This window comes from Bufo bufo, chromosome 5, assembly GCF_905171765.1.
Source record: "Bufo bufo chromosome 5, aBufBuf1.1, whole genome shotgun sequence".
Lineage (NCBI taxonomy): Eukaryota > Metazoa > Chordata > Amphibia > Anura > Bufonidae > Bufo > Bufo bufo.
Window position 1 is genome coordinate 70,550,057 of NC_053393.1, and position 27,024 is coordinate 70,577,080.

At 46.5% G+C, this 27,024-nt stretch overlaps 1 protein-coding gene across 9 annotated transcripts in view; it reads right to left on the reverse strand.

The window, feature by feature from the left end:
- UBR5 (ubiquitin protein ligase E3 component n-recognin 5) overlaps nucleotides 1-22,301 on the reverse strand; it is a 112,333-nt gene extending 90,032 nt beyond the window's left edge. For all 9 annotated transcript variants that reach the window (XM_040433791.1, XM_040433790.1, XM_040433789.1 and 6 more), the window contains exons 1-2: nucleotides 21,949-22,301; nucleotides 7,212-7,256 (exon numbers count right to left, since the gene is read on the reverse strand). In XM_040433791.1, the coding sequence (XP_040289725.1) occupies nucleotides 7,212-7,256; nucleotides 21,949-22,010 (107 nt within the window). In that variant the 5' untranslated portion in view covers nucleotides 22,011-22,301. The remainder of the gene's footprint in view (nucleotides 1-7,211; nucleotides 7,257-21,948) is intronic.
- Nucleotides 22,302-27,024: the final 4,723 nt, after the last annotated feature.

A 27,024-nucleotide genomic window follows, 5' to 3' on the forward strand; every position in this document is an offset into this window, starting at 1 on the left:
TGTAATTCCTGTCCGGACTCATTGCTTGGACTGTTAGGCCAGCAGAGTCTCGCTTAACTCGCTCAGTCAGGCAATCAATGTGAAGCTCTTCTGTGGACATCTGTATCTAGGCCTATCAAGAAAATAGAGCTGTCATACTGTCAAACCAATTCTACGCCTACTATCATAATGAGGAGTACCCTTCAGATAACTTCCTCCCTTCACAGCAGCAGTAAACTCACAATTAATTACCCATCTATTTAGGTGGTCTTATTTCTGTTGACTGACAGAATATTTTATATTTAATTCTCAATGGCAGGGTACTAATAAAATAAAAAAGGAAAAACAACCAAACATTTTTTTTTTAAACGTGTGTTTAAAGGAGTTGCCAGTACATATTACTAGCTGCACATATGCTGGTAACAGCACATAATGGCAGCTAAGCCTCAAAACAAGAACAAAAAAAAAAAAAAAGTGTACACGTGCCAATAAGGTTAAAAAGGACACACACTATTAGGATATATATCAAAAACATATGTTAAAAATACATAAAAATCAGTCAGACTGCATTAATAGGACCGCATTCCCTGAGTATATAAGCAAAACACATGTGCAATAATAGGATCCACAGAATTTCAGCTATTTTTGATTTTATATATTTTTTCAATCTATGGGACGTGAATCTACTCTCTTGTGTGGTATTTATATAATAGGAATAGAGTATACCAGTTACAGCAACTGTAGCAGCATTTGACCTATTGGTGATTAGCTATATAAGTATATAGAACAATTTTTCTATATATCAAATGTTTATATGTAAAAAAAAAAATATATATATATATATATATATATATATATATAGTAAATACCTTATAGATTGTAAGCTCTTGCGGGCAGGGTCCTTTACCCCACTGTACCAGTCTGTTAATAGTTTATTGTATTTTTATATTTGTGTAAGACCATCTGGATGAACAGAGCCAGGGAATTAATGGAGCTTTCATTTAAGCTCCCATAGGAATACATAGAGAAACTGACTTCCTGTCCATACATGAGAGGCTGAGTTATTTGGAAACTCAGAGTGCTGGTAACTAGTGATGGTCAGTTCGCAGTGTTGGCCAGCGAACACATGCGGGCTGCCATCTTTAGTAAGGTAGACTCACCCGTCCGGCAATGCACAGGTAAGCCCTTACCTGTGCCGGGAGCCAGTCTGAAATCAAATGCGGTCACCGTGAGCAGGCAGTTCCGAGAACAGCCCGATGAAGGCCCCCGGCGGCTGTTCTCAGCACTGCCTGCTCCCAGTGACTGCATTTGATTTCAGACCGACTCCCAACACAGGCACAGGCAAGGGCTTACCTGTGCATCAGGCGAGTCTACCATAGAAATGAATGGGTCCGCAATTCTGTTCCGCAAAATGCGGAACGAAATTGCGGACGTGTGAATGGGGCCTAATTACTTTGTAAATGTTTTCCTATTCTCACGCTCTGATCCTACGTTAGCACAGATTTCGCCAACAAGTCCACTGAACTCATTTCAAAGTTAATTAAGCTGTGAAACCAGGTAGGGTTTTCTGGTACAATTGGCCTTTTTGGAAGATGCATATCAGGTTCTAACATTAAAGAAGAACTCCCAACAAAAATGTTATTCTCTGACCTGTTAGAACGGGACATGATGTAATCTGTAGTCAATGTAATTCTTACCAGTGGCTGTATTTGTAAGTTCTAACCTCCATTCTGATCCTCAGCTGTGTCATGTGACCAGCAACCAGACTCTCCAACTGACACAGCAGTGTGGACAGGAAGTCAGTTTCTGCACTCATATGGGAGCCTCACTCATAGGAATGAATAGAGACGTAACCGACTTCCTGTCCTGTGTCAGTTGGAGATCAGAGAGTTGGTCACATGACCTCACTTTCTAGCAGGTCAGAGAATAAACATTTTGCCAGGAGTTCTACTTTAATAACTCCACTGACTTATGACTCTCCTGGATCCCGGACATATGGGGTTTTATGGCATATTACCCGTGTCACAAAAGGGGTGATATATTATTTAATCTGCCCCAAAATATACATGGGGATGACTACTTGTGAACTACGTGACAGTGATTGGATAAGGGAATACGTTTGTGATGTAGAGGGTGCCGGAGGGGAGTCAGATTTAAGCAAATTAAAATGCTTTGCAGTTGTTTTCGAAGTCGATCATGGCTGTGACTCCAAATTATTTGGAGCAAGAAGTATTCACAATGTAGGTCTTGGCCGGCGAGGTGGAAATCTTAAAAAGGAAGTTATTGCAGATGGAATGTGTGGATTTGGAGGATAGAGTCAGATATTTGGTTGCAGTGTTTCTCCGATTGTCTTTTTTTTTTGCACCTGGTTGTCCCTTATGTGTCATTACTTTTAAGGAATATTATATATATTGTTTTTACATTACATTTTTCATCATCGCATCTGATGTGAGTGAGGGTCAGGATTGATGACATCAGGAACCTGTCTGAAGTATGAAGATAGGATGCCAAAGAGGAGCTACATTTCTATATGTACATTTTCATTTACTATTTTTTTTACTTGCATTTTGCTTGAATACGTTAGCTTTGTTTGGCATTTACATTTTTCAACATATTTGAAAAATGACTTTGGTTTATTAATTAAAGCGGTTATCAAGTTTCTGAAACAGCCCCCCCCCCCCCCCCCATGTGCCGGGCCCCTCTCAGATAATATACTTACCCCGCTCCCTGCACCGCTCCTGGTCCGCGCGCGCTGCCGTTTCTCCCTGTACACGGATGAACACATCTGGTGTCAGGGAAGGGGGGGGGGGGGAGCAGCCAATGGCAGGAGGGACGAGCCTCCCTAGCATCACAGGTGACACCGGATGTTTTCATCCGTGTACAGGGAGAAGCGGCAGCGCTCGGACCTGGAGCGGTGCAGGGAGCTGGGTAAGTATATTATCTGTGAGGGGCCCGTCTTGTACTTTTTCACTGCTTACACATTTTGAAAAAAAATATACGATACATTACCAATTTCACATTATTACACACACACCCATCCATTCTTCTTCCTGCCCTCCTTCAACATGCCGTGTTCAGCATGACTCACTGTGTTCGTGTGCACCGGAGTCCCAGACATCCCTTCTCCTTCCTTGTCAGATAGGCGCGCTCAGGTTTGGAGCATGTGAACGTGTTTTGGCGCCCTCGCTTGCTCCTTCCTGTGCGCACTGTTCATAGCGTGGATGTGTTTTGAGTTGGTGTTGGCACATGACACTTGTGCCTCCCATGTAATTAAAGGGGGTTTTCCAAGATATTTTTGTATTAATGACCCATCATACGGATAGGTCATCAATTTGAGCCCGATGAATCCTGGCATTGTCATCTTGGAATATGCCCGTGCAATCAGGGAAGAAAAAATCCATTGATGGAATAACCTGGTCATTCAGTAGGTTCAGGTAGTCAGCTGACCTCATTCTTGGAGCACATACTGTTGCTGAACCTAGACCTGACCAACTGCAGCAACCCCAGATCATAGCGCTGCCCCCACAGGCTGGTACAGGAGGCACTAGGCACGATGGGGGCATCACTTCATCTGCCTCTCTTCTTACCCTGATGCGCCCATCACTCTGGAACAGGATAAATCTGAACTCATCAGACCACATGACCTTCTTCCATTGCTCCAGACTCCAATCTTTATGCTCCCTAGCAAATTGAAGCCTTTTTTTCTGGTTTGCCTCACTGATTAGTGGTTTTCTTACGGCTACACAGCTGTTCAGTCCCAATCCCTTGAGTTCCCTTCGCATTGTGCGTGTGGAAATGCTCTTACTTTCACTATTAGCCCCGAGTTCTACTGTTTTTCTTAGATTTGATTTAGGCCTCATGCACACGAACGTTTTTTTTCACGGTCCGCAAAAACAGGGTCCGTAGGTCCGTGATCCGTGACCGTTTTTTCGTCCGTGGGTCTTCCTTGATTTTTGGCGGATCCACGGACATGAAAAAAAAGTCATTTTGGTGTCCGCCTGGCCGTGCGGAGCCAAACGGATCCGTCCTGAATTACAATGCAAGTCAATGGGGACGGATCCGTTTGACGTTGACACAATATGGTGCCATTTCAAACGGATCCGTCCCCATTGACTTTCAATGTAAAGTCCGGAGTCCCTTTTATACCATCAGATCGGAGTTTTCTCCAATCCGATGGTATATTTTAACTTGAAGCGTCCCCATCACCATGGGAATGCCTCTATGTTAGAATATACTGTCGGATATGAGTTAGATCGTGAAACCTCATTTCCGACAGTATATTCTAACACAGAGGCGTTCCCATGGTGATGGGGACGCTTCTAGTTAGAATATACTACAAACTGTGTACATGACTGCCATCCGATCTCTTACAGGGGGCCGTGATCAGCACAATTAACCCCTCAGGTGCTGCACCTGAAGGGGTTAATTGTACTATCATATCCCCCTGTAAGAGATCAGGGCTGCCAGGCAGCAGGGGGCAGACCCCCCCCCCCCTCCCCAGTTTGAATATCATTGGTGGCCAGTGCGGCCCCCCCCCCCTTCCTCCATTGTAATAAATCGTTGGTGGCACAGTGTGCGCCCCCCCTTCCTCCCTCTATTGTAATAATTCGTTGGTGGCACAGTGTGCCCCCCCCCCCCGCCTCCCCCCCCCTTCCTCCCTCTATTGTAATAATTCGTTGGTGGCACAGTGTGCGCCCCCCCCCCCCCCCCCTTCCTCCCTCTATTGTAATAAATTGTTGGTGGCAATCATTGGCCCCCCTCCCTCTATAGCATTAACAACATTGGTGGCCAGTGTGCGGCCTCCCATCTTGCGCCCCCCCCCCCCCCCCCCGATCATTGGTGGCAGCGGGTTACTAGCAATAGTACAAGATTCATACTTACCTGGGAGCTGTCATGTTCGTGTCCGGCCGGGAGCTCCTCCTACTGGTAAGTGACGGTTCATTTAGCAATGCGCCGCACAGACCTGAGGCTGTCACTTACCAGTAGGTGGAGCTCCCGGCCGGACACGAACATCGCAGCAGCAGGTAAGTATTAATCTTCTACTATTGTACTATTGCTAAGTAACCATGGCAACGAGGACTGTAGTAGCGTCCTGGTTGCCATGGTTACCGATCGGAGCCCCAGCGATTAAACTGGGACTCCGATCGGAACTCCGCTGCCACCAATGATGATGGGGGGGAGGGGGGGGGAGATGGGAGGCTGCCCACTGGCCACCAACGTTGTTAATGCTATAGAGGGGGGGGGGCAATGGGGGGCGCACACTGTGCCACCAACGATTTATTACAATAGAGGGAGGAAGGGGGGGGGGGCGCACACTGTGCCACCAACGAATTATTACAATAGAGGGAGGGGGGGGGGGCCGCACTGGCCACCAATGATATTCAAACTGGGGAGGGGGGGGGGGGTCTGCCCCCTGCTGCCTGGCAGCCCTGATCTCTTACAGGGGGATATGATAGTACAATTAACCCTTTCAGGTGCCGCACCTGAAGGGGTTAATTGTGCTGATCACGGCCCCCTGTAAGAGATCGGGTGCTGCCAGGCAGCAGGGGGCAGTCTTGTACACAGTTTGTAGTGTATTCTAACTAGAAGCGTCCCCATCACCATGGGAACGCTTCTGTGTTAGAATATACTGTCGGTTCTGAGTTTTCACGAAGTGAAAACTCAGCTTTGAAAAAGCTTTATGCAGACGGATCTTCGGATCCGTCTGTATAAAAACTAACCTACGGCCACGGATCACGGACACGGATGCCAATCTTGTGTGCATCCGTGTTCTTTCACGGACCCATTGACTTGAATGGGTCCGTGAACCGTTGGCCGTGAAAAAAATAGGACAGGTCATATTTTTTTCACGGCCAGGAAACACGGATCACGGATGCGGCTGCAAAACGGTGCATTTTCCGATTTTTCCACGGACCCATTGAAAGTCTATGGGTCCGCGAAAAAAAACGGAAAACGGCACAACGGCCACGGGTGCACACAACGGTCGTGTGCATGAGGCCTTAACCAAACATTTAAGTAATTGCCGATGACGATCATTCAGGATTTTTTTCCCACAACATTTCTTCCTCGAATACGATGGGTCTCCACTATTATTCCAGTTTTTAATAATGCATTGGACAATTCTTAACCCAATTTTAGTAGTTTCTGCAATGTCAGATGTTTTCTCTGCTTGATGCATGGCAATGATTTGACCCTTCTCAAACAGACGAACATCTTTTCCACGACCACAAGATGTGTCTTTCGACATGGTTGTTTAAGAAATTAGAAGCAACTCATTGCACCGGTTGGGGTTAAATAACTTATTGCCAACTGAAAGATAATTGCCCATGCAGTAATTACCGAATAGGAGGCTCATAACTATTTGATTAGTCAAATCCAGGTGGCGACTTTTTTTTTGGGACAGGCAGTATATATACACACACATGCATACACTCATGTAGGTATCTTATATTATTTACTATATCTTTAGACCTCATAATTTAATATTAGTTCTATATACATATAGAGCTGTAATTCTGTGGATCCTATTGTTGCAGACGTATTTCGCTTGTACACTCAGGGAATGTGGTCCTATTTAAGCAGCGAGACTCATTTTCATGTATTTTAACATATATGTATAAGATATCCTAATAAAGTACATATTCTTTTTAACCTCATTGGGACGTGTGCACGGTTTCTTGTTTTGGGGCTCGCCTAGCTTTTGGAGCAGTCCAGTAATGTATGTACCTTTATTTATTACCACTTGGTAGAGGTGTGGTTGTTTTACGGTGTATACATAATAGCACCTAATAAGCATCATTAAACCATCAGCATCTGCTAGTTTAACATGTCTAATTCCTGTTTATTAGGGAGTCCTCTTATCTGCCTGCCGGCGCTGATGGAGGGTCATGTGACCAGCCTCCACACACTTGCACTATAGTCAGACTGCGCATGCGCTACTTCCCCTGTCTGTCCACAGTGAAGAAAAAGGCCGTTGATGGACAGGACTGGTCACTTGATCCTCCATCAGCGGTCATTCTGGGACCGCAGCGCCAGCAAGCTGGTAAGATAATAAACACGAATTAGACATATTAAACCATCAGACACATTAGCCAATGGTTTAATAATGCCTATTACTAGTTGCCATTATCTACTGCTCCTAACACATGCACCCAGTAATATTATAGTGGACAATCCCTTTAAAAATAATACCCCTTTCTCAAGGATGTGCCCCTTTAAGCCAACACACTTACCTGCTTAAGTTGTATTTATTCAGTTTTTCAGAAACTTCTCTTAACCTAAAAATGTAAAAAAATAAAATTACTAATGCTGGATGGGTAACAAAAAACAAAAACACACATGTAATTTTAAAGCTGATCAAAATTAGACCATGGTGCCCTATGTACGGACAGCACAGTTTGGGCACAGATTCACTCCTATTAGCCAATGTGACAGCTAAAAAAGAAAGTACAGTCTGGCTAAGGGGAGCAATCAAAGACTTCACTGAAGATGATGCGAGTCTGGTGCCTTTAGTATTTAAGGGGGACGTTCCCCCAATCTCTTCCAATCCTCTGTACAGTGAATCAGGCTGTCACTGCCGAGATGGACAATGGGTGCAGTGAGGGACGGAGGGGGCTTTGCCCTCAAGAATACTCCTCTCATTAACTTCTGTGTCCGGTGTATTCTTTGATTGCTCTTAGCAGACAAACAGAATAATACTTTTGTACTATATAAACTTTTGGGAGCAGAGCCGCCCCCGTACAATGCTGGCCTTACACAACAGGAGAGTGGACCTACCCCCCCATACTATGCTGTCCTCACATAGGGTTGTCTCCTCATGGACAATGAGGACATAGTAGTAGGATATGCCCTCATTGTCTTATAGGTGCAGGACCCACACCTATATCGAGAACAGAGCCCTGCCAGGTGGTGGCTGGAGGACTCTGGTCCGGCCACTACCAAGCCGGCTCCCCATAGAAGTGAATGGGAGTGTACCGTGCATGCGTGGCCCCCACTCCCATTCATTTCTATGGGGCCAATGGAAATAGTCAAGCCAGCGCTCAGCTATTTTCACCGGCCCCATAGAAAAAGAATGGAGGGCGGCCGGGCATGCGCAGTGCACCCTCCTTTACTTGCGGGGCTCTGTTCTTGATACAATGGGGGCATATTCTAGTGACATGCTCCCATTGTCCATGATGAGACAACCCCTTTAATGGATAAACTTTAAGGGAGAGTGCACATGGAGCTTTTTGAAGGAGGTTTTGAGGTAGATTTTTCTGCAGGTTTTTCGGCCAGAGCCAGAAGTGGATCCAGCAGGGCGGAGAAGTACAAGTCCTTCCTTTATATTTACAGTTTTCTGTCAAGCCCACTTCTGGCTTTGCCTGAAAACCCTGCAGAAAAATCTCACTCCAAAAAACTCCATGTGAACTGGCCCTAAGGGTGCATCCACATGTGAGTGAAAAAGTTTAGGGGCGGCAAAACCACAGCATTTCAGTCACATCCAGCCTAAAGGGGTTCTCCGAGCTGCAGATATGAAGGACCTTTGACAAGTAGAGTGTGGCCCTCACACCATTCACTTGGTGGCGAACTTTCCAGAAAACCCCCTTAAAGGGGTATTCTGGTTGTTCCACAGGATGGGGTATAACTATAAGCAGTAGCAACACCACCGATCACAAGAACGGGAGCCTCGTACTACCTGCAGCCCCCCTAAAATGAAAGGAGCAGCCGGTCACACATGGCCGCTCCATTCATTTCCATGGGAGTTCCGGAGAGAGCCGAGTACAGCGCTCAGCTATCTCAGGAATTCCTGTAGAAATTAATAGAGCGGCAGCAAACATGCCTGACCGGCCACTCCGTTCTTTTCAGGGGGTTGCACAGGGTATGGTGCCCCCGTTCTCATGATCAGTGGGGCTCTGTGGATATGGGATAACTTAACAACTGGAATACCCTTTTAAGTATTTTCTTATATTGCCGATTCAAGATTTGCCTATTTTATAATTGGTACAGAAATGTGCCTACTGTAGATATCAAAAAAGAGAAATCATTTCAGGACTTTTTCCACCTTCAATGTCACCTATAATCTGTACAAATCAATTAAAAAACAAAACTGAAATCTTTTAAGGTGGAAATATAAAGTAGAATAATGTGGTTGCATAAATATGTACACCCTACAACTAATATTTTGTCGAAGTACCCAGTCTTTTTGGTTAGGAGTCCATTAGCATGGCACGTCTTTTTTACTTGGCAATCTCGGCCCACTCTTCCTTGCAAAAGCGCTGCAAGTCTGACAGATTGTGGGGGCATCTCCTGGGCACAGCCCTCTTCAGCTCAACCCACAGATTGGACTCAGGTCTGGGCTCCAGCTTAAAACCTTGATCTTCTGGCGAAGCCATTCTCGTGCTGAGGCTGAAGGTTTTGTGCCAAAATTAACCGATATTTGGAACTGTTCACCTTGACTGAAGCCCCAGTTCCAGCTGCAGGAACAGCCCCAAAGCATCGGCCTCCACCATGCTTCACTGTGGGGATGGAGTTCTTTGGGGGATGCACAGTGTCGGCTTACCGCCATGCATACCTTTTGAAATTATGGCCAAAAAGTTCAGCCTTGGTCTCATCAGACCAGAACAGTTTTCTCACATGCCTTGGCAAAACATAGCCAGGCTTGGATGTTTTCCTCTATGAGAAAAGGCTTCTGTCTTCCACCCTACCCCAAAGCCCAGACAGAAGACGACGAGAGATTGTGGTCACATGCCGCACACGACCGATGCCAGAAATTCCTGCAGCTCTTAATGTCTCTATAGGCCTCTTGGCAGCACATTTTTTTTCGTGTCAATTTTTGAGGAATGTCCAGTCCTTGGTACTGAAGCTTTTGTGGCATATTCTATCTATTTTTTGACGACAGTCTTCACTGTGCTCCAAGGTCTTAGAAATTTTTGAGTAATGTTTCCACCCTTCTCTTAACTTAGAACAATAAGATCCCTTTGATGTGTTGTAATCTGTTTACGGACCATGGGGGTCATTTACGGACAGATATACGCTACTTTTGTGGCGTATATCTGAGGCAGATTCTGTCGCACACCATGTTGCGGCAGACTCTGCGACTTCTTCCTGCACACCGATGAAATCATCCAGTGTCGGGGAAGGGGAAGCAGCCAATGGCAGGCGGGGACGAACCTCCCTAGCGTCACCCGCGATGCTAGAGAGGCTCGTCCCTGTCTGCCATTGGCTGCTCGGATGTTTTTATCAGTGTGCAGGGAGAAGCAGCGGCCGTGGGGACCATGAGCGGGGTAAGTATATTACCCGAGGGGGGGGGGGTGTTTTTGAAATTGGATAACCCCTTTAAGTACCTCTTGGCGGTGTGGCTTTATGCACACTTGACCTTAAAGGGAATCTGTCACTGCATTACTGTGGATAAAACCTTCAGACTGTGTAGATGTGCGCTTATCAGTTGAAGAAACTGCACTTGGTTCCAGGTTCATATGTGGCCCCAATTCAGAGTATTAAGCCATTATAGTTTATGCAAATGAGCCCCTAGGTGCAACACAGGAGTTGCTGTTGCACCCGAAGCTCCCGTCACTGTGTTGGCCGTGCCCCTCCACCCCCCATTTTGAAGGACAGCACCAGGCAATGTAGACATAATCATGCCTGGACTTGAAATCTCACAGCTGCGCAGTACAGGGCTAAAAGCCGCCGGGCAGATGAGCAGTATAGATTCCATCTGTCTGACCATCCCCATTCATGTACAGCGCAGCCGCAAGATTTCAGGACCATGAGTAATTATGCCTACACTGCCTGGCCCTGTAAGTGAAAGCAAGAAGTAGACAGCAAAGACAGTGACTAGAATTCTGGGTGCACCAGCAACTCCCTCTCGCACCTAAGGGGTCATTTGCAAAAATTACAAAGGCTTATTAAGGCCATATGTCAACATGGGACCAAGGGCATTTTGTTTCACTGATAAAGGCCCGTATAGAGAGAGTCAGAAGGTTTCATTTCTAGGTATGTGGTGACAGATACCCTTTAAAAGGTGTTGTCCAATCTCAACATTTATGGAATATTGCTAGGGTATGCCACAAATGTCAGAAAGATGCGGGTCCCGCTTCTAGGATCCACTCCCATCTACACAACGGTCCTCCCCAAAGTGAAGGATAGCACACCAGGTACGTGCCGCGTCCTCACCACTGCTATGAAACTTCCTAAAATAGCTGTGCATACTTAGCTATTTTCAGAACCCCCATAGTGGTGAATAGAGGGTGGGCGCGCATGCACGGCGGCTCTCCCCTCACTTTAGGGGCCCCATTCTGGACATAGAAGCAGGTCCCAGGTGGGACCTGCACCTATCTGACATTGGTGGCTGATGCAAACTATATGCCCAAACCAAACGGTTTAACACTCGCTGATCAGTTGTTCTGTAGTCACTCCAGCATCAGAACTACAGCTCCGTCCACTGCGTGTAGTTAATGGAGCTGGTTACTGCAATGCGGCTCCCACTCAAGTAGATGAGCTGTGTAGTTCTGGTGCTAGCGTTACGTCACATCAGCGCCACCCTGAGCAGACGCCTCGACTGGCTCCTATTCATGGCCGATCCTGTAGAAAACCGAAACGGTTTATCCAGACCAATCTACCGGGGGAACCACAAGACTGGACTCAGTAAGGATGCCAGGAAGCCCATTTTAGATCTGCCATTTTAAGTTATAAAACAGCGCAACCAGTTCCAGAAATATCTCCGTCCTCCCATCTGCCAACACAGCGACCATGACAGCCAAAACAAACCCATTAATGATCCAAACAGCCTGCCGGAGAGGCCGCCCCAGACTCCAGGCCTCACGCTGAATCCGCGGGAAACCAATGACATTTTACAACATAGCCCAAGGCAAACACAAGCAGTAAGACCCAAAGCGGACAGCCGTTCAACAGGATAGCATCTGTCCGCCTTTTACATACAGTCTATATAAAAACCTTGCATTACTGATATTGCACGGCCTATATTACTAGGGCACGGCCACACAGAGCGGAAAATCTGCAGCGTATCTGGTCTAAGGACAGCCATAGGACTCCTGCGGGTGGCAGGGCCTGGTCAGATGCCACAAAGGCTGTGCTGATACGCTGCTCCGAATCAAAGAGTCTTGTGTAGAAATACAGACGGGTCTGTGTGCACAGCATAAAACTGCTCGTACAGGGCTCGGACAACCTCTACATAACGTGTAATGTGGGAAATACACAGACAGTATAAGGCCCCATTCACACGACCAAAGAGCCAGGTGTATCCATGGGCTTCTGGGTCTGTGCCTCCGCTCCTCCTCAAAAGATAAGACATGTGCTATCTTTTGCCGTATCTCGGACCCAATAAAGTCAATGGATCTGAACCGTGAGGAAACGTTCACAACAGGGCTGAAACGATTACTCGATTGAATCGAGTAATTCGACACAAACAAAAAAAAAAAATCCTCAATGCAAATTATTTGCTTCGAAGATTCGTTTGTGTCACGTGACCATGGAGCGGGAGTGAAGCGCTTGCTATTACTCATCGCTCAGTGGTCACCCGCCGGCCCGTACCGCACTGTAAGTGCGCACTATGACCCGACGCAAGGACAACAGTGCAGCATGGGGAAAAGAAGATGGAGGAGCTGTGGAGCCGCGTCCCTACAAGAAAGGTAAGTATTTTATTTCACTGGTGCTGGGGACATGGCACTGAAGGAGGGGGACATGGCAATGGATGGCATGGAGGGGCAGATGGCACTGGGGGAGGAGGACATGGCAATGGAGGAGCTGATGGCACTGGGTCTGAGTTTTTATAAAGAAAAACAGTCTATTAATTCATTTTTTCTTAGAGTACTCGATTAATCGTAAAAGTAATCGATAGAATACTCAATTTCTCAAATAATCATTTACTGCAGCCCTAGTTCACACTGTCGATGCCCGTGTTTTGCAGAGCTGCGGTTCGCAGTCCACAGCATAGGCACAAATGCCCTATGGTCATGTGAATAGGACCTAAGGATGCAGGGAAACACCCAGTAGTCAATTTTATCATAGGTTTCTCCATGGTGGGTGACTACAGACCCCTGGTTCCCTTGTGCGGACTGTACGGGGGGGGGGGGGGTGATGATGATGGGGCCTCACTCATCAGAACAGTCTTCCAGTAAAACTATCTTTGCTGTCCGTAGAGATCAGCTAACGGGTACTCTGTGCAGAGGGCAGTGGTGCCGAGTGTGCCCACCAAGCCGATTTAACAAACTTGTGATAGTGGAGGCTGATGTACGCACAAGCTCATTCACGGAAGCAGAACCGTTTCAGCTGCTCAGGAAATAGAGGAATGACCCTAGCAGGCACCCATGTACTGAAGTGACTTCACCTGGAGTGTCAGTTGTGCAAGAGTTAAGTAAGAGGTTGTCAGAGGTGAGACTCCTTGAGGGCAAACTGCAAGGAGGCTGGTAAAATGATCAAAACAAACCACCATTGCGAATGCTGTGACGTGCCATGTACCGCTGCACGGCACGATGACCGGGAGTGTCATCAAAAAACGTGTGACATTTGTTCTAATCATCAATGGTGTCGCAAAGCATGATGCCACAGTCGCAAAAATCTAGAGATGTCACACAAGACTTCCATTGATGCCAGACAATCCACTCCAGATCGCAGTAGGGAGTCATATGCTTCAAGGTCCCTGCCACTACAGAGGCTTTTAAATACTGCAGGACCGGAAGCACGATTCCCGCGTGCTTCCGTTAGTACGTCACACTCCGCGCCGCCCCCGAAAGTGGCCGTGCTCCTGTCGTATAGAAAGACTGCGTATCAGAGCCTTCATTCAAGGATGTCCACGCGCTATTTGCTCCAACAGCGTCCGGATCCTGAGTGCCGAGATGGAGCTTCCCGCGGGGCAGAGCTTTCCCTGAAAGTTACCACGCAAAAACTGCCGCAAGATATGGAGTATCCTAGGGTCCTGCCAGCACGCCATTGCAGTGCGATGGACCCCGGCAGTATACCGCCAGCCCTCTAGGGCCTCCCTAGGAATACCAGACCGACGGTAAGAACCTGCAAAAGAAAGTGTAGGTGTCCCACTCCAGGGGCAGGAAACCACTAATGGGGTAGAGAGGTTCCACCTTTTTATTCTGTAGGTTTCCTGTCCCTGGGGGTGGACCCCTCTCTGTAGTGATGTCGTGGGGGAGGGGAAAAACTATATAAAAACCCCCACTATGAATCCAGCCAAACAGCGACATTTTTCACAGTAATGTCCTGCGACATGTTCTGTAATGATAGTCTACAGTGCTGCATGCAACTGCGACTCGAAAGTCGCGCAAATATCCATCCAAGTTGGATTTTGGTGCGACACCACAGACTATCATTACAGAAATGCAGCTGTACACTTGTGTTGCGCGACAAATCATTGCACGTTACAGCAAAGAACAATTTTTCCATGGATCAGACAAATCTGCATGAAAGTTAAGCGTTAGTCGCCATCAAATCCACTCAACCAATCAGAAGTCTGCCAGTTGTTCCTGTAAGGTTTCATGTAAGTGAACTGCGGCACAAAGGGCTTCCGCATCCACACAAGATGGGACATGTCCTGTGCTTCACAACGGGTGGCCCATGGACCCTTTAAAGCCAATGGATCTGCACCGTCACGCAGCGTGCACACGGCTAGCATCTGTGTTTTTACCATCCGAGGTCTGCAGATCGCTAAACACTTGCGTCGTGTGCACGAGGCCTCAATGCTCCAGGAGCGAATGAGCACCGATCGCAGTATCAAGCAAGCAGCAAAAATACTATTTAGCAATTATTGTTTTGTGCAATTGAAAGCAAACAACTCGCTAAGGCTACTTTCACACGAGCGGCAGGACGGATCCGACAGGCTGTTCACCCCGTTGGATCCATCCTGCCGCTATTTCGCCGTGCCACCGCTCCGTCAACATTGACTATAATGGGGACGAGAGCGGAGCTCCTGAGCAGCACGGCAGTGCATGGCGAAAGGCCGCTAGACTAAAACTACGACATGTCCGACAGCCTCTCGCCGCGCTGCGCCGGAGCTCCGCCCCCATTATAGTCAATGGGGACGGAGCGGCGATCCTGCGAAATAGTGTGAAAGTAGCCTAAATCTTCGATTGCTGCTTGGTAATGAAAAACACTAATAGGAAGGGCCATCTAGACATGCACCAAATTTATCAAAATGGCTCAGACTGGATGATACACTGGAGCAGAGCTAGACAATTAAAGGGGTTGTGACACAAAAAATATTCTACATTTTTTTATACCAGTGCCGGGATCTGAATACGTTTGTAATTGCAGGTATTACATTTTTTTGTATAGCCAATGAAATGTATCTGTACAGCGCCAAATGCTGTTTGTTCTTTTCCTTATTTCTTGTTCACTTCAATTGGTCACACGCGCTCAGTCTAAATCTTCAACTGTCACCTGCCATATCTTTTGTCAGCTAGCGGGAGAGAGCTGCAGCAGAAGGGACACGTCCCCTGAAATAGATCTAGTAGAACGATTGGAGCAATGAATGGGGAGATGGTGAGGTGCAGGGCTGGTTCTAGCTTTGTTATAAAAAAGGTATTGTGATGTACTTATATGATGTCGGAATTTCATTTTTTTACACCAATCATAGTATAACCCCTTTAACCTTATTTATACAACCTGTTGACTGGCAAACTTTGTAGCCGAATAGAATTGTGGCACAAGTTTGGAGGGGAAAAAATTTGCATTTTAGGGAACACCCCCGTTCCAGTTAAGCCACACCCCTCAGCGAGCTAGGTGCTAGGAATTCTAATAAAAGTAAACGCATCAATAACCGCCCTAAACAGGGGCAAGTTTTGGTGCAATTTACAACAAGGTGTAGGAACGCTCGTGTCACTAAATGCAGGCCTTTTAGGTCCAACTCCTACAGATTCTGCATACTTGGGCGAAAAAAGCGGGAAAACTGCAAAATAAAATAAAAATTACTGCCACCAAAAGCTCTTCACTATAGGAAAACAATCTGTGAAACGGAATCGCACTCAAAAACACAAGGGGAGGGCCATTTATTATGACTGCAGACGCCAAAAAAATAAATAAAAAAATGGTCAAACCCCCAATGGCTGCAAACCCACTGGATTTCCTCCACAAAATCCGTACCATCTGGTGCCAACTTGCCGCTTCGAAACATGAGACCGTGCCCTAACACAGACTAAGGTGAAATCTCACTTTCCCAAAGTAACCGGAAGCTTGTAACGCTGAATGAAAATTAAGGAACATCTGTTTAGGTCATTCTGAGGCGTCATTACTGAAACATAGACGTGTAACATATAACACATGCCGACATAAATCATCAATGAATAACTACAAGAGGAAAACTCCAAGGCTACGAAAAAGGGCAAAATTACAGATACACAATGCACCCGCGGTGACACAGGACCCAGCAGTTCGCCCACCCACCAGACCCCACAAGGCAGCGTGAAGATGAGTCACCAGGTCAGAGCACGAACATCAAGGCCTCAGATTTACCTGCCAATCTCCATTCAATTACTGACAGTGGAATTCAAATATTAATGAATGAGAGATTCAGCCGCCTGTACGCAGTAGAATATACCAGTATATAGTGACGTATCAGTGCTTGATATAAATAGCCCAGAACCTCAGCCGTCATCTGTCTGGATCAAGCCCAGAAACCAAGTAGAAGACATGGACATTTCTGTCCATGGGGGTTCACAACAAGTCCCTATGTAAGGCCGTGCTGCAACGTCAAGGCCATCATTTCCTGAAATGAGAAACTGCAGCAGTTTTACTGTGACCGCAAAGTGTGAACACAGCCTTTAGATTTTTGGAAATGTGCAGAGTTCAGGCCTGTAACAAACACCCACATGAAGCCAGTAGGAGCTCGTTTCTCTCCATGTACGCAGACCTATCACTGGTACAGTAAGTGATCAATGGAGCACAGACGGTCCCCGACTCCTAGTGTTTCAGTTGCATATTAGCCAGTTACTTTTGTTTTGTACATGAACCCTATGAATTTGTAAAGCGCTGCGGAATATGGTGGGGCTATATAAATAAAAAAATGTTCATTATTTCTTCATTACTGTCAGAAGCACATACCTGCATAGATGAGTGATTTTTATGAACGCATTAAGGGAGGGGGGGGAGAGAGATCAGCCAAAAAAGCATTTGCTCATTTGTCAGCTGATCGATGGCCCTGCCCCATGTAGAAGACCCTTTACATACAGACAATTGATTTTAAAAGGGGTTGTCAGAGGAAGAAAGAAAAAAAATAAAGCCAGCAGCAGTAGCGGGGGAGGAGGGGGCGGGCACACACTTAGGCCTCGTTCACATTTCCATTTTTCACTGATGTGTGCGGTCTGCATTTCTCCATGGACAGCACATGTACCCCGTAGCAGTGTGCACGACACATAACCACTGCAGCCAGGAAGATATCAGTGGTGTGGGACTGCAAAAGCCTCTTCATGGGATATGACCACATGTGGCAGCCACGCTGTGGTCGAGTCTAAGGCCACACTGCTTAGTGTAATCAGAGCCCGCTGCAGCCCGCACCGGATGCGTTCTGTTTTGCAAATGGACAGCATCAAGACAGAATCCTGACCCACTACTTTCAATAGCTATGTGCACACGAGCGTCATCTAATCTGTGTTCAGGAAAAAAATATATATATATCACAGGATGTTTTATATTGACATGCCACCAAAATTCGGCCAGCGGCCGCGTGCCGTCTGCCTCCCATGGTTTTCAGTAAGGCATCACTGCAGTTCACAGGCCTGTGGTTTAAAGGGGTGATCGCTTCAACAGGGTCCACAGCACCCAAAGTGAATAGGAGGTGGATTTTGACCACGTCACTGGCCCGGATGCTGCGGGGGAACTGACCACCATTTTCTGCCCGAATGCTACATTTACCTACCCACAGGTGGGAGCTCCTCGACATCCTGTGACCAGTGGAATAACATTTATTAGTAAGTATGCACCCAAACTACTAGTAAACCAACACTGGCAAAGTACCTCCTGTGCCATTCAGCACCCACGCCCAATATGACAAGGTGCTATAACTACGCCAAAAGGTGTCTCGTGTCAGGAGAAGAGGTGAGACATCACATGACAATGAACACAACCCGTGTGTCTGAGGCACGTGAGCACATAACACCTGAAGCGTCACCCTGACAGACAGGCTATTAGAAAGCAGCGCGCAGCCCTCACCCTCCCTGCCATCCGCAGAGACATTTCCGGGATGTGAAGGCAGGAAAAATAAAGCAAGCGGCTTCTGGGGTTTAAAGGAAGAACCCACCCTAGAGGCCCAAAATTCTGCCTTCAAAAAGTCTGAAAATAGGGCATTGCAACTTTGTGGGCTTATTTGTGCAAAAAAAGGGTGACACTTTGCATGTTTACACCATTAACTCCAGTGTGGAAAAGTGGGTGGGAACGTGAGTGTGGTCCATCTGTGGAACTGATTTTAAGGGGTTGTCCTGCCATATTGATGACTTATCGTCTGGGTAGGTGATCAATATCTGATCGGGCAGGCCATGTGTAGTGTAATGAAGGATGCAGTGCTCGCAAACAGCTGATCGGTGGGGGGTGCCAGGTGCCGGACCCCCGCCGATCTGATACAGGACATCAATATATATTGCAGGACAACCCCTGACTCACATGGCCGCGATATGTGGTCGTACCCTTATTCCAAGAAAGTGCAGTAACATCTCAAGACAAACGTATAAAGGCCGTGTACACATCTGTGCGCTGACAGTCTAATGTACACGGAGCCACCGATTCTCCCCCGATACATGATGTCAGGGGAAGGATCAGGCAAAACTAACATTATTTTGCCCAATCCTTTCCTTCTCTCGAGATATCCCATCACCAGGTGTCTGGCAGAGGCTCTCTCCTCTCTCCCAATTCACTATACATACACGTTGAGCTGAGTTAAACAAGTATGTGGGAGTCCGAAGGGAGGCGGGAGAGAAAGCTGTCCGGCCAACAGCTGCTAAATGTGTATGACGAACTTTAGACTTAAATCGGTCCTGTCCCCTCTCATGACATGTCAGTTTTAGCAACTACTTGCATTCCTCATGTAATGACAATTCTGGATCATCTATTCATATGACTATGTTGAGCCATTCCTTTATTATTCCTGCTAGAAGTTTACAAATAAATTGTCAGCTGTCTGCAGTAAAGGTACTGCTGGGTGTTACCAGTAGCGGGCGTGACTGTCGGTGTCAGACAGTGCAGGGACACTCCCCCGTCTGGACCATTACTGAAAGCTGCTGAACATTCAGAAACTTCTAGTAGGGGTGGGCGATATGGCCTAAAATCTATATTGCGATATAATTTGAAGCATGTGCGATATATTTTCTTCTGTATGTATACAAAAATATACAAATTACAAAACTTGGCCCAGAGCCAGTGCCATCAGCCCCATGGCATTTGCCATCATCATACATGATTGTCCCTCAGAGCCAGTGTCATCAGTCCCAAGCCCCATGGCATTTGCCATCAGACATGTCCCTCAGAGCCAGTGCCATCAGCATTTGCCATGATCTATCAGACTGTCTGATGATAGCAAATGCCATGGGGCGCTGATCTGATGGCACTGGCTCACTGGGAGACATGTCTGAATAAGACATGTGTCCCCCAGTGCCATCAGATCAGCGCCCCATGGCATTTGCCATCATCAGCCATGTGTCCCCCAGCAGTGAGCCAGTGCCATCAGATCAGCCCCATGCTCCGTGGTCTTATTGCGGGGCGGCGATATACACAAAATCCATATCAAGGCACATATCATATCGCCAATATCGCCCACCCCTAACTTCTAGTAGAAATAACAGAGGAATGGAACAACAGAGTGTCATAAGAATAGCTGCTCCAGAATCCCTATTACACGTCTGGAGAGGGGACAGGTCCTCTGAGTCTAGGGCTACATGCGTCGTGCGACTTCTTGTCGAGCAAAAATCGTGCAACAATTTTTAAAATGACAGTCAATAGTGTCACACTGCGACTGAGACACGACAATCGCTAAAATATTCATCCAAATCGGATTTTTGTGCAACTGTCACGTCGCAGTGCGACACCATAACTGTCATTACAAAACATGGCGCTGTAGCCCTAGCCTAAAAGGGATCTCCAAGAATAATCATTTTTTTATCTAAAGCCCCTGCCTGCCTCCATAAACACAAGTTTCACACTTACCTGCTCCCTGCCGGTCTGCTTGGGAACGGTCGCATGCTCCACTGCAGCCAATGACTGGCTTCAGCGGTTATGTGCTGCTTGTGGCCAAGTCACTGCTGAAGCCATTTATTGCCTGCAGCAGAGCATGTGACGACGTGCAGGCAGCGCCGGATATAGACAGTCCGGGGACCGGAAAATGAAGGAGCCGACACGGAGCAGGTACCGTAAGTAGGAAACTTCTGTATACAAAGCAAACTCTGGCAAAATGGACTTTGCCGAATGATAAATCTTTTCCAATGTCTTAGAAGGAACTGGGGCAAATAGTGGCTGGAGAAAGATGATCACAAGGTGCGACTTTTGTACATGCAAGCTGCACGACTGACAAAGGCTTCTGAGGGAACAGTCACAGACAACAGCAAAATTCTGTAGATGCCACAAATTGTGTAAGCCAGTGCCAACGTATCAGCCACAATACCGCATGGCAGAAAGAACACGATGGGCGTACACATTACATAAATGTCAGACCATCCAATGCCGACCTCCAAAGGTGCCCGAGGCCATGTAGTAAGGGAATGCAGTTTATGCTGTGCCCTAGTATAATCTTATCTGTTCATCTCTAAGGCAGTGCCGGAGATATCAGAGTACAGGGCTCAACCTGTCCTTCTTGAGATGGGAGAGTGTCCCAATGGTAGGACCCCTATCCATCTAATCGCTATCCCCTACACTGTGGATGTAGGAGAACTTGAAATTAGAGTAATTAGGTTTCCAACATATCAGGAAAAGGCAGGCACCACCATTATAACATGCAGGACTATAAACCACCACCGGTAAAAACTACACCGACATGTGATGGACTGAAATCAGCTGGCTGGCCCCCGGCTGAGGCACCACGTGCTGGCACCCGGCTGAGGCACCACGTGCTGGCACCCGGCTGAGGCACCACGTGCTGGCACCCGGCTGAGGCACCACGTGCTGGCACCCGGCTGAGGCATCACGTGCTGGCACCCGGCTGAGGCATCACGTGCTGGCACCCGGCTGAGGCATCACGTGCTGGCACCCGGCTGAGGCATCACGTGCTGGCACCCGGCTGAGGCATCACGTGCTGGCACCCGGCTACCTCTCTGTCACGTTTTCCCCCTAGTTACTGTGGACAGGATGGCAGATGTGAGGCATCATGTGCTGGCACCAGGCTGAGGCATCATGTGCTGGCACCAGGCTGAGGCATCATGTGCTGGCACCAGGCTGAGGCATCATGTGCTGGCACCAGGCTGAGGCATCATGTGCTGGCACCAGGCTGAGGCATCATGTGCTGGCACCAGGCTGAGGCATCATGTGCTGGCACCAGGCTGAGGCATCATGTGCTGGCACCAGGCTGAGGCATCATGTGCTGGCACCAGGCTGAGGCATCATGTGCTGGCACCAGGCTGAGGCATCATGTGCTGGCACCAGGCTGAGGCATCATGTGCTGGCACCAGGCTGAGGCATCATGTGCTGGCACCAGGCTGAGGCATCATGTGCTGGCACCAGGCTGAGGCATCATGTGCTGGCACCAGGCTGAGGCATCATGTGCTGGCACCAGGCTGAGGCATCATGTGCTGGCACCAGGCTGAGGCATCATGTGCTGGCACCAGGCTGAGGCATCAGGTGCTGGCACCAGGCTGAGGCATCATGTGCTGGCACCAGGCTGAGGCATCATGTGCTGGCACCAGGCTGAGGCACCATGTGCTGGCACCCGGCTGCCTCTCTGTCACGTTTCCCCCCTAGTTACTGTGGACAGGATGGCAGATGTGAGGAGGACAGGGCCTCAGGCCTGGGCCTATGGCAGACACCCCTCCCCCCCCCTCGTGATGGATTAATTACCGGTCATTGAGCTGGTCCTCGGTGCCAGGCAGCGGATGTACCACGAAGTGTATGGACGTCATGGCGGTGAGAGCCCGGGGGCCCCGCCAACGAATCCCGGTCCGTGTATGAAATTAATACGAGTAGAAAAGAAAATGTCTGCTGACTCCGGTGCTAGGCGGAGCTGCGCTCCCCGCTCCTTCACTGTAGAAAGAACGACGACTTATCATGAAAAGCGTCTCCCGCCTCCTTCCTTCACGTCTCTCTGCGACAAAAAAAAAACAACGAGCTGACTTCAACAAACGGCGAAGAATCGGCGGCACCTCTAACACTCCGCCGCCATCTTGCAGACTCCCAGCAGTTTGTGTCCCTCCTCTCTCCAGGGGGACTCAGTACAGGATGTAAACTCGATGCTGATTGGTTAAAGTCAGAGACTGCCCGGCCGGCCGAGAGCTCCACGTAACGCGTCCTGCTATTGGCCAGAACAAAAAAAAAAAAAAAACTCTTGGGTCTTGTGCGCTTTCTGAGGTGAAGTCAAGAAGGCGCATGCGCAGTGGCAAGGTGTCGGCTTAGCGTGGCGTGTGTGTGTGGACGGCTGTGTTCAAATTGGTGCTATTTATTTCCAGACAAAAGTTAAAGTGGACGTAAATGTTTGATATTTTACAGGACAAGAAAAACGGTTTGTGTGAACACAGCCTAAAAGGTTACATTCACACAACCGTATGAATTGCGGAACAGGCGGGGACCAATTCATTTCAATGGGGCCGCAAAAGATGCGGGCAGCACACCGTGTACTGTCCGCATCCGTAGTTCCGTTCCGCGGCCCCACAAATAAAGATAGAGTATGTCCTATTTTTTTATTGACGGACAAGAATAGGCATTTTCTATTGTAGCGGCGGCTGTGTGCCGTCCACAAATTGCGTAACGCACATGTGCCGGTATCCGTGTTTTGCTGATATGCGATTTGTGGATCCGCAAAACACTACGGTCGTGCGAATGTAGCCAAAAGGCCTCATGCACACGACCATTGTTCTGGTCCGCATCCGTTGCTCCGTTCCGTGGCCCCGCAAAAAAAATATAACATGTCATATTTTTGTCCGTTTTGCGGACAAGAATAGGCATTTCTACAATGGGCCGCCTGTTCCGTTACGCAAATTGCGGAAGGCACACGGGCGGCTTCCGTGTTTTGCGGACCGCAAAAAAACTGAACGATCGTGTGCATGAGGCCAGCAGTATTTTTGGGCTGCACTATAGTATTTGGTTCTGCTGGGGCAGTATTTTGGGCTGCACTGTGGTATTGCTGGCTCCGCCTACTTCTGTTGATCTCTCCTACTTGTGTTGCCCAGCCTTTTGTCAATTTGGACCCATCTACATTATGGGGCCACTTTAATTTATTAATTTTTTCCAGGGCCACTTTAACACCTTAAGGACCCTACCATTTTTCACCTTCAGGACCAGGCCATTTTTTAGCAAATCTGACATGTGTCACTTTGGCCTCATGCACACGACCGTTCTGTTTTTTGCGATCCGCAAAACACAGAAGCCGCCCATGTGCCTTCCGCAATTTGCGGAACAGAACAGGCGGCACATTGTAGAAATGCCCATTCTTGTCCGTAAAACGCACAAGAATAGGACATGTTAAAAAAAAATTGCGGGGCCGCGGAACGGAGCAACAGATGCGGACAGCACACAGAGTGCTGTCCCCATCTTTTGCGGCCCCATTGAAGTGAATGGGTCCGCACCTGAGCCGCCAAAACTGCGGACCAGAACAACGGTCATGTGCATGAGGCCTAAATGTGGTGATAACTTTAAAACGCTTTTACTTATCCAGGCCATTCTGAGATTGTTTTCTCGTCACATATTGTACTTCATGGCAGTGGTAAACCTGAGTCAAAAAATTTCATTTTTATTTATAAAAAAAATACACATTTCCAAATTTAAATTTCTCTACTTTTATAATAGACAGTAATACCTCCAAAAATAGTTATTACTTTACATTCCCCATATGTCTACTTCATGTTTGGATCATTTTGTGAATGCTATTTTATTTTTGGGGGACGTTAGAAGGCTTAGGCCTCTTTCACACGGGCGAGATTTCCGCGCGGGTGCAATGCATGAGGTGAACGTATTGCACTCGCACTGAATCCGGACCCATTCATTTCTATGGGGCTGTGCACATGAGCGGTGATTTTCACGCATCACTTGTGTGTTGCGTGAAAATCGCAGCATGCTCTATATTGTGCATTTTTTACGCAACGCAGGCCCCATAGAAGTGAATGGGGCTGCGTGAAAATCGCAAGCAACTGCGGATGCGGTGCGATTTTCACGCATGGTTGCTAAGGAGACGATCGGGATGGGGACCCGATCTTTATTATTTTCCCTTATAACATGGTTATAAGGGAAAATAATAGCATTCTTAATACAGAATGCTTAGTAAAATGTCCATTGAGGGGTTAAAAATAATAAACAAATTTAACTCACCTCATCCACTTGGTCGCGTAGCGGATCTCCTCTTCCTTCTTCAGGACCTGGGTAAAGGACCTTTGATGACGTCACTGCGCTCATCACAGGGTCCATCACCATGGTGATGGACCATGTGATGAGCGCAGTGACGTTATCAAAGTTTCTTTACCCAGGTCCAGAAGAAGGAAGAGGAGATCCGCTACGCGACCAAGTGGATGGGGTGAGTTAAATATTTTTAACCACTCTATGGACATTTTACTAAGCATTCTGTATTAAGAATGCTATTATTTTCCCTTATAACCATGTTATAAGGGAAAATAATAAAATCTACAGAACACCTAACCCAAACCTGAACTTCTGTGAAGAAGTCTGGGTTTGGGTCTGGGTACCAAACATGCCGATTTTTCTCACGCGCATGCAAAACGCATTAAAACGCTTTGCACTCACGCTTAAAAATCGTGCATTTTCCCGCGACGCACCCGCATTCTATCTGGCCCTCACACGTGATGCCCATGTGAAAGAGGCCTTAGAAGTTTAGAAGCAAATCTTGAAATTTTTCTGAAAATTTCCAAAACCCACTTTTTAAGGACCAGTTCAGGTCTGAAGTCACTTTGTGAGGCTTACATAATAGAAACCACCCAAAAATGACCCCATTTTAGAAACTACACCCCTCAAGGTATTCAAAACTGATTTTACAAACTTTGTTAATCCTTTAGGTGTTCCTCAAGAATTAATGGAAAATGGAGATGAAATTTCAGAATTTCACTTTTTTGGCAGATTTTCTATTTTAATCCATTTTTTTTCACTAACAAAGCAAGAGTTAACAGTCAAACAAAACTCAATATTTATTGCTCTGATTCTGTAGTTCACAGAAACACCCCATATGTGGTCGTAAACTGCTGTACGGGCACACGGCAGGGCGCAGAAGGAAAGGAAAGCCATATGGTTTTTGGAAAGCAGATTTCACTGGGATAATTTTAAGCTGCCATGTCACATTTAAAGCCCCCCTGATGCACCCCTAGAGTAGAAACTCCCCAAAAGTGAACACATTTTGGAAACTGCAGGATAAGGTGGCAGTTTTTTTGGTACTATTTTAGGGTACATATGATTTTTGGTTGCTCTATATTACACTTTTTGTGAGGCAAGGTAACAAGAAATAGCTGTTTTGGCACCGTTTTTATTTTTTGTTATTTACAATGTTCATCTGACAGGTTAAATCATGTGCTATTTTTATAGCGCAGGTTGTTACGGACGCGACAATACCAAATACCAATACCAAATTTTTTTGGTTCTTTGTTTCAGTTTTATATAATAAAGCATTTTTTTTTTAAAGTTTTTTTTTGTGTCTCCATATTATGAAAGCCATATTTTTTTTAATTTTTTGGGCGACTGTCTTATGTGGGGACTATTTTTTTCGGTATGAGATGACAGTTTGATTGGTACTATTTTAGGGTGCGTATAACTTTTTGTAATATAAGGTGACAAAAAATGACTTTTTTGACACAATTTTTATTTAAGTTTTACACAATAACAGCATTTTTTAATTTAAAAAAAAATCATGTTTTAGTGTCTCCATATTCTGAGAGCCCTAGTTTTTTAAAAAAAATTATGCGATTGTCTTAGGTAGGGTCTCTTTTTTTGCGGGATGAGATGACAATTTAATGGGTACTATTTTTAGGACGCATATGACTTTTTGATCACTTGCTATTACACTTTTTGTGATGTAAGGTGACAAAAAATGGCTTTTTTTACACAGTTTTTATTTTTTAAAAATTACGGTGTTCACCTGAAGGGTTAGTTCATGTGATATTTTTATACAGCAGGTTCTAACGGACGCGGCGATACCTAATATGTCTACTTTTTTTTATTTATATATGTTGTACACAAAAAATAATCATGTTTCAGTGTCTCCATATTCTGAGAGCCCTATTTTTTTTTTTAGGCGATTGTCATAAGTAGGGTCTCATTTTTTGCGGGACGGTTTGATTGGTACTATTTTGGGGTGCGTATGACTTTTTGATCGCTTGGTATTACACTTTTTGTGATGTAAGGTGACAAAAAAATGGCTTTTTTTACACCATTTTTAGTTTATTCTTTACGATGTTCATCTGAGGGGTTAGGTAATGTGATATTTTTATAGAGCAGGTTGTTACGGACGTGGCAATACCTAAGATGTATGATTTATTTTATTTAAGTTTTACACAATAATATCATTTTTTAAACAAAAAAAATAATGTTTTAGTGTCTCCATAGTCTGAGCCATAGTTTTTATTTTTTTTTGGGCGATTGTCTTAGGTAGGGTATCATTTTTGCGGGATTAGATGACAGTTTGATTGGCACTATTTTGGGGTGCATATGACTTTTTGATTGCTTGCTATTACACTTTTTGTGATGTAAGGTGACAAAAAATGGCTTTTTTGACACCGTTTTTTTTTACGGTGTTCACCTGAGGGGTTAGGTCACATGGTATTTTTATAGAGAAGGTTGTTACGGACGCGGCGATGCGATTTTTTTTTTTTTTTTTACACTTAACCACTTGCCATCTAGGCCATTTGCCCCCTTCCTGACCAGGCCTAATTTTGCAAAACTGACATATCTCACTTTATGTGGTAATAACTTTGGAACGCCTTTACT